At 34.8% G+C, this 9,166-nt stretch overlaps 1 protein-coding gene across 1 annotated transcript; it reads left to right on the top strand.

The window, feature by feature from the left end:
• The first annotated feature begins 368 nt into the window (after nucleotides 1–368).
• SLITRK6 (SLIT and NTRK like family member 6) lies at nucleotides 369–7,295 on the top strand. The gene is made up of 2 exons (XM_025987289.2): nucleotides 369–1,139; nucleotides 3,534–7,295. The coding sequence occupies exon 2, from the start codon at nucleotides 3,558–3,560 to the stop codon at nucleotides 6,078–6,080; it is 2,523 nt and encodes an 840-aa protein (XP_025843074.2). The 5' UTR covers nucleotides 369–1,139; nucleotides 3,534–3,557; the 3' UTR covers nucleotides 6,081–7,295.
• Nucleotides 7,296–9,166: the final 1,871 nt, after the last annotated feature.

The following is a 9,166-nucleotide window of genomic DNA, read 5'->3' as shown; positions in this document are numbered from 1 at the left end:
GGACAATCATCCATAATAAATCTTGAATATGTTTTAAAGTAATCATATTGCCACTCCAAATAAATATTATCTTAACTGCAAAAGAACCTTATCTCTATCTCATTACTGAACTTTAGCTGTAGGGAAAGAAATAATGAAGTATATGACTTAGAGTCTCTGGCATGAGGCTTTTCAAAAAATATAAATGGTGAATATGAAAATGCAAACATTGCAGGAAAGTAGTTCATGTTAACATTTTAAAAATTAGTGCACCATTTCAACCACAAATACCAGTAAAAACAGAAAAAAAAAAAAAACTAAACCTGAAGCAACTACTCTATAGGCAGCATGCTTGCAGTTTTTCAGCACACTTGTGCCTACAGTACAGTACTGTGCTAGCTGAGAATATAGCATATTGTATTATTTAGTTTGCTATCCAATACAAAATATTAAAGAACATTTAGAACAGTGCATAATTATTTACATCAAAATTTACTTGCACTCTCTTTGGTATTAAAAGGGAGTGGAAAGGCCTTTTGCAGAAAGAGGAGGAGTTGAACGGTCCCAAGGTGGAGCTGTCTCTTGTGTTAAATGACACTGGCTGAGTAAAGCTCTCTGCTGGGGAAGGGCTTAAAGGCTGAGTCAAAAGCCAAGAAGTCTCTTTATTTACGCCTACCTCCCAGCCCTTGGCAATCTGACTAATAACAAACTGAGCTAACAAGAAAGACTAGAAAGGGAGGAAAGAGAACACTGCTGCAGCTTGGATCTACAACCAAGAAAGCAAGAGTGATCAATGCAGCTCTGTGAAACATCTTGTTTATTTACTGCTTTCAGCAGCTTGCAAATGGTTAACTATATGCAAAAAAGTCAGCATAGCTGTGAAGTATGCCATGAATTTTAATTGCGGAGAAAAGGCAACTGCTTCAGGATGATCTAGTATGCACTCTGCCTGAAATATTTTCAATGAAATGCTCAGCATTTAGTCTTTGAGCAGAGCTTTTCAACTTTATGAAGCAATGGGACCTGCCAAAAAGTGACATTTGAGAAGAAAGTACGTAGTGGTTGGTGTTTTCTTTTTTAATAAAGAATCTGAATTTACTTTGAACATCTCTTCCAGCTGTGCATTACAGATAACGTCAGGAAGAGTCTCTGCTTTACAGGTAAGATGAATGTTTCCAGGCTTTTCTAATATCTATCTTTGCATTATCTTAAAGTGATTGAATTTGTATGTTTGTCCTTTTAAAAAAATAACTTTGCATTAAAAGCTATCCAGTTTCATTCTTACTCATTGGCACAACTAATGCTGTAGCAGATGCCTGTTTTCTCTGAGCAGGAGACAGTCCAACAGCTGGCTGTACAGAAGAATAAATAATATAAGATGCCACTATTTCTTGCATAGCATGCAGTTTGTTATTGGAAACTAAATAATGTGTGCTTTCTGAAGGGAAGATGACTTCCAAACACCATTATCGAATTTAAAATATAGGCAGAATACTAAGATTCTTGGTATTTTGTATGCCACTTTTATTATTTCCTGACTTGAAAATATGTTTTCTGAATATATGTAAATGGAGATTTTTGACCTCTTTAACATTAGATCAGGTGTTATCAATACAGGACCGGTCTTCAAATTTGTGTGCATCTCTGAAAAGACTAGAAACTGTTCCCTAGAACATTTTGAGGAACAGGAAATGAATAGAAGATTAAAAAAATAACTAGAGACTGTCATCTGGAAGTTATTTACTATTTTCTGAAGATGCTGTGTCTGGTGAAGTGAATAATATTCTTTCTTGGTAATCTATGAGGAAGTACTTTAGTGTTTGTGGAAGCTAATCCACAAGTTGAGGAGTTCAACTATAAACTGTTGGATTCTAAGCATAGACTCAGCTTTTAGAAATCAATTTCCCTATGGAAACATTTAGACTGCTAACTTTCCTGTGTAGAAAGGCACTACACTGTTCTATTTCTTCCATTGTCTTTTGCCAATCAGAAACTTTATACTATACATGTTTGCAATGCAACAATGTATTTTCATGGGATGATTTATTTTTCATGATTAATGATTGGGTTTAGGGATATTCTATCTGAATGTGAATTTTAAGTAGATTCAAAATTATTTTCACAATCCATTAAAAAAATAAATAAAAGCAGATACCATTTGGTAAAGTTGAGGAGTCTTGAGATATGGTGTTTATTTACCCTTAAATTCAATTTATACAAAATTAAGATACTCTAAAGGAAAGAAATGCAATTAAATATAATGAAGTTATGTGTATTTATCTAGTCACTGCCGTCACCTCAGAATTAGAAAAAAAATTGCTGTTTCAGATACATGTTTTAAATTTTTAGGGATTTGGAATATTTGATGTTGTTAATCTGAACTGTCATTTTTTATTTACCAAATTAGAGGTACCTTCAAATGTTTTAGTGTAGTACAGTTTGTTTTAAAGTTCATTGTTTGTGACTTTAAGACTTATAATAATAAGGGAGATCCACTGCTTAATTATGTGATGACATTCAGTGCCCTAAAGCCTGTTTCAAGTCCTTGTTAGAAAGTCATTTGCTAGAATTTTATAGGAGGCATTGTTTATTCTTTCATAACAGCCAGAAATGTGTTTTAAAGCTCAGTTTTTCTTCTTTAGGTTTATGATACTGATGTTATTCATAACAGAATTTAAAAGCATCAGGAAATATCCTACTTTTAGAAATTCAGCATAGAGTATGGCAAGTGAAATTTTAACAGGTACTTTTAACCATATATATCTAATACTATCAAGCTTATACATACTTCCCTGGACAGCATAGTTAAAACTGACCTCCTTAGTAATCTGCTTTCTTACATGGTCAGAGACTTATTTTCCCAAGGTTTTTAAATAGATAATAAAATTGATAAGTATCTTGAGCCAAACTCAAAGCAGGTTAAAATACAGACACAATTATTAGATGTCATATTGTGACATCCAGTTCAAAAATATAAATAAATAAAAGAAATGCATTATGTAGGCACACATGCATAGATATATACATGCATGTAGTTTTTTATAACTTTTTCTAACATTTTTGTATCCCCTTCTGTTTTCTTGGCTTCTGGCTAAAACCATGTATTTGTCTTATACTGTAATCCTCTAGCCCTAGATTTACCAACTTTTTGGTTAAAAAAAAAATCAAGGTCTTTGCAAATATACACCTTTGCATCAAATCAAGGTATCTATGGTCCAATTATTAACATTATTCACATATTAGGCATATGTGAACACCACTGATAATACAATATTTTAAATTGTCCTTTAACTAAATTTTATATTTTTATCACAGTGCAAGTTTTTTTTTTATTTTTTTTTATCACAGTGCAAGTTAAAGGTAAACCAAAACATGCTTGCCATAGTATTAGAAAATGATAAAAAGAAAATATAGATGCAGCATGGTATTCATATTTTCAGTGATTAATATTTTTTTTCTTTTTAGAGGAAACCCTCTTATTTTATAATCACAAGTTCATCTCTTTCCTGCTTCTGCCCACTAAAGTGCATTGCTGTTTGCATTTTGTTTTACAGAATCAAATTTCATCACATGACAACATGAAGCTGTGGATTCATCTCTTATATTCATCTCTTTTTGCCTGTATATCTTCACAGTCCCAATCTCCAATGTCCTCAGCCAGAGGTTCTTGTGATTCTCTTTGCAATTGTGAGGAAAAAGATGGCACAATGCTAATAAACTGTGAAGAGAAAGGTATCAAGAAGTTATCCCAAATAAGTGTGCCGCCATCACGACCTTTCCACCTAAGTTTATTAAATAATGGTTTGACAATGCTTCACACAAATGACTTTTCTGGGCTTACTAATGCCATCTCATTACACCTCGGATTTAACAACATTGCAGATATTGAGACTGGTGCATTTAATGGCCTTGGCCTTCTTAAGCAACTTCACATCAATCACAATTCTTTAGAAATTCTTAAAGAGGATACCTTCCATGGACTGGAAAACCTAGAATTCCTACAAGCAGACAACAACTTCATTACAGTGATTGAACCAAGTGCCTTTAGCAAGCTCAACAGACTTAAAGTGTTAATTTTAAATGACAATGCTATTGAGAGTCTTCCTCCAAACATATTTCGATTTGTTCCTTTAACCCATCTAGATCTTCGTGGAAATCAGTTGCAAACATTGCCTTACGTTGGTTTCTTAGAACACATTGGCCGGATATTGGATCTCCAGTTGGAGGACAATAAGTGGACCTGTAATTGTGACTTATTAGAGCTAAAAATTTGGTTGGAAAACATGCCTCCACAGTCCGTAATTGGTGATGTCGTATGCAACAGCCCTCCGTTTTTCAAAGGAAGTATACTAAGCAGACTGAAAAAGGAATCAATTTGCCCCACTCCACCAGTGTATGAAGAACACGAGGATCCATCAGGATCACTACATCTGGCATCAACGTCTTCAATCAGTGATAGTCGCATGTCAACCAAGTCCACATCCCTTTTGAGACCAGCCACCAAAGCACCAGTGTTGATACCCTATATTACAAAGCCATTCACTCAACTTCCAGGACCCTACTGTCCTATTCCTTGTAATTGCAAAGTACTATCCCCATCAGGACTTCTGGTACACTGTCAAGAGCGCAATATTGAAAGCTTATCAGATCTGAAACCTCCTCCACAAAATCCTAGAAAGCTTGTTCTAGCAGGGAATATTATTCATACATTAATGAAGTCTGATCTAGTGGAATACTTCACTTTGGAAATGCTTCACCTGGGAAACAATCGTATTGAGGTTCTTGAGGAAGGATCATTTATAAATCTAACAAGATTGCAAAAGCTCTATCTGAACGGTAACCATCTGACCAAGTTAAGCAGAGGCATGTTTCTTGGTCTCCACAATCTTGAGTACTTATATCTTGAATACAATGCAGTTAAGGAAATATTACCAGGAACCTTTAACCCAATGCCTAAACTTAAAGTCCTCTATTTAAATAACAACCTCCTACAAGTTTTACCACCACATATCTTTTCAGGGGTTTCTCTAACGAGGATAAACCTTAAAACGAACCAGTTTACCCATCTCCCTGTCAGTAATATCTTGGATGACCTTGATTTATTGACTCAGATCGACCTTGAGGACAATCCCTGGGATTGCTCCTGTGACTTGGTTGGATTGCAACAATGGCTACAAAAATTGAGTAAGAATACAGTAACAGATGACATCCTCTGCACTTCTCCAGAGCACCTAGACAAAAAGGAATTAAAAGCACTAACTAGTGAACTTCTTTGCCCAGGTTTAGTCAATAATCCATCCCTGCCAACTCAAACTAGTTACATAATTGTCAGCGCTCCTACAACCACAACTACAGCTGATACTATTTTAAGATCACTTACTGATGCTGTACCACTATCTGTTCTAATACTAGGACTGCTGATTGTATTCATAACCATTGTGTTCTGTGCTGCAGGGATAGTGGTTCTTGTTCTCCACCGCAGGAGACGATACAAAAAGAAACAAACAGATGAGCAGATGAGAGACAACAGTCCAGTCCATCTTCAATACAGTATGTATGGCCATAAAACAACTCACCACACTACTGAAAGACCAACAGCATCACTGTATGAGCAGCATATGGTGAGTCCCATGGTTCATGTCTATAGAAGTCCATCCTTTGGCCCAAAGCATTTGGAAGAGGAAGAAGAAAGGAATGAGAAAGATGGAAGTGAGACAAAACATCTCCAAAGAAGTCTTTTAGAACGGGAAAATCATTCACCACTCACGGGGTCAAATATGAAATACAAAACCACGGACCAATCAACTGAATTTTTATCCTTTCAGGATGCCAGTTCATTATATAGGAACATTTTAGAGAAAGAAAGAGAACTTCAGCAACTAGGAATTACAGAATACCTAAGGAAGAACATTGCTCAACTGCAGCCTGATATGGAGGTACATTATCCTGGAGCCCATGAAGAGTTAAAATTAATGGAGACGCTAATGTACTCAAGGCCAAGGAAGGTATTAGTGGAACAGACTAAAAATGAGTATTTTGAGCTTAAAGCTAACCTACATGCTGAACCTGACTACTTAGAAGTCCTGGAGCAGCAAACATAGATGGAGAGATTGAGGGCTTTTGCAGAAATGCTGTGATTCTGTCTTAAGTCCAATCTTGTAAATAAGTGCCTTACATGAGTGTGTCATCAATCAGAACTAAAGCACAGCAGTAATCCTATTGGGAAAAAAAGAAGAAAAAGAAACTCAGGGATCATTGGGAGAAGCCATTGCATTGTCTTCAGGCAATTTTGCCTGCCCCCAGTAAAATAAATCCTTGCATGTAAATCATCCAAGGATTATAGTGATATTTCTTGGTATACTTAAAAGTGTTTCAGAAAAGTCCTCTTGCACATCTAAAAGGTTGAATATTTAAGCAACCCTTATTTCCTTGAATTACTTTACCAGTGGATGAAATAGAATTGGGCTTTGTCACTTAAAAGTTATACCTGTATATGTAGTTATAATATATAAGGAGTATATTGTTTATATAATCAGTATATACCACAAAAATGTACATTGTCAGATACACCGAATTTTCTTGCGATAAAGACAAAAGGAACTGGAACTTCAAAATTATGACTAGTAATAGTAAAGAAACAATAGGAGGTTGAACTATGTAGGCCATGAGTGGCCAAAGCTTTGAACATTTGAGGGTTGAAAAATGTCACTGCTATGCTTTCTGAATTTAAAAATAAGAATGATTAATAGTTCAGATGGATGAATAAGCAAACTTTTTTGGTTTTTCTGCACATTTTGTGTGGACAATCTTATTGTCAATGCTGCTGTGAATTAAGGTATGTCATTTGTGCTCAAAGTTTGATTCTTATTCTTGGGATGTTTTAAAAATGCTACTGATACTCAACTGTAAATATGATTAGTACATAAATTAAGTTTGGTTTCTTTCCTAGCATTAATCCTTTATAAATTTGAATGACCATGATAGAAATATGTTTCTTGTGGCAAGTAATAATTCACAGGTATAAAACAAATAGGAAAAATTGTGTTTTTAAAAATTTGTATTGATGTAAACTGATAGTTGCCATAAATTAGTAGCAAAAGTCACGTCTAAGGGTAAGTGGTTAAGTTGTCTCAAGAGTGGGACAATGTAGCTTTATTTTACAAGAAAGTATAGCTAGATTTCTATGAACTATTTATTCTGTACAGTTTTGTATATTTTTGGTTCACAAAGGTAATTATTCTTGGGTGCCTTTCAAGAAAATTAAAAATACTGCTCACTACAATAAAAATAAAGTGAAAACTCTCTTTTTAAATGAACTTTCTTCAATTAGTCTGATCTCTAATTCAATCAAGTCAGAATTAACATACACACGCATGCACTCATGTACATGCCTGAGGAGATTTCTGGTTTTTTTTTTTAAGATATATTTATTTATTCATGAGAGACACAGAGAGGGGCAGAGACACAGGCAGAGGGAGAATTAGGCTCCATGCAGGGAGCCCGACGTGGGACTTGATCCCAGGTCTCCAGGATCATGCCCGGGCCAAAGGTGGCACTAAACTGCTGAGCCACCCAGGCTGCCCTCTGTTTGCTATCCATACAGAAGCATCTTGTTAACCATTTGTAAAAAGGCCACTGAGTGTCTGGGTATGATTGACAGGGAGCCAAACTTAAGTCTGGCAAGTAGTCTTTCCTTTCCCCCAAATCATTTTCCCACGCAATACAAATGAAAGTGATTTATTTTTCTTCTTTCTAATTATACAATCAATGATTCGGCAGATTTTCACAAGGCAAAATGGAATTAATCAAGGTGATCTTGTTCTGTTTTCTGAACACCATGAAGATACTTGGACAGAGTTAGGAAGGAACATAGTTTCAAGTTAGACAGGACTTTCTTTAATTTGCTTACTACTATTTTAGTGAGTCCTGAATGTTCTACTAAATGTTTTGGTTTCCACGCAACTGTGCAATACTAGCAAATCATACATGGCATTCTGGATTTTGAATAACAAGGCTTTCTGTTTAAAAACAGTAAGGGGTCTGTGTTGCTTGATATGAGGATGAATTATGTGTCTATTATGAAGTCTTATCACTAAGTTTTCTTTTAAATAATTTTATGTATTAATAGAAAATCATCAATAATTATGTATTAAAAGGTTGAGAACCTTAATTTCTCCATTAATGCCCAAGATTGGAAAGAACAAAGATGAGAATTCCTTTTAAAGTTACACTTACTAAGGGGAAATCTGTGTGCACATGGGTTGCTATATATATTTTATCCACTAAAAATTAGCATGATAATAAGTAATAAATACTCCAAAGCATGTTTTTAAAAGTTACATTCTAAAGAGAAGAACAAAAGAAGACCAAATTTCATGTTATTGCACTTCTGTTCACTAGGGTGTCTGCCTATATTTTCTGAATCCAATCAAGTGTATAGAGGTATTAGAAGGACTTAAGAAATTCCCATGCCTGGAGGACCCTTGGAATAGATCCATGAATGCAGACTGAGACATGTCCTCAGGAACACTCTTCTCCTTTGGGTGGAGGAATTTTTTTTAATCTTTATTTATTGTTAGAGACATATCCTCAGGAACATTCTTCTCTTTTGGGTGGGGGATTAAAAAAATCCTTATTCATTATTAATTGTCTAAAGTAATAGTATTCACTCTCCAATTTATATCAAGATGGAAGAGAGTTGTTTATGAAGTCATGTAAATATATTCTCCAAATTAAATATAACTGCAAAACTAAAAACCCTATAGGAATCTGGATATAACTTATAATGATGTAGACATCATTATGGTTTCTAAAGTGTAGCAAATTCTAAAGGCTGAAATATTTCATTCATGATGGGACCTTCCTGAGCAATTTGCTTCCCTATTGGAAGGAGTTGAGAGTTGAAAAAGCTGTTGATGGTCTTTAATTCTTAATAGGTCTTGTGACCTGTGATAATCACTCAGAACTTTGATGATTTTACCTTCATTTTCTATTTCTTCTCACTCCCACTAACAATAAATTTTATTATAGTCTTTGATTATTTACTTAAGCGGACAATATGGTTTCTTTCTTCCACTAATTATTAGATTCAAAGTTCCAAGTCTGAATTCAGTACCCCCAACCTTATTCTGATGTACCTCACGAGGCACTCTAACAAGTAAACAAACTTACAGTTATTCTAATTTTT

The sequence above is a fragment of the Vulpes vulpes genome, chromosome 6, assembly GCF_048418805.1.
Source record: "Vulpes vulpes isolate BD-2025 chromosome 6, VulVul3, whole genome shotgun sequence".
Classification (NCBI taxonomy): Eukaryota; Metazoa; Chordata; class Mammalia; order Carnivora; family Canidae; genus Vulpes; species Vulpes vulpes.
Note: the sequence above shows the minus strand (reverse complement) of the source record. Positions and strands in the feature narration are given on the sequence as shown.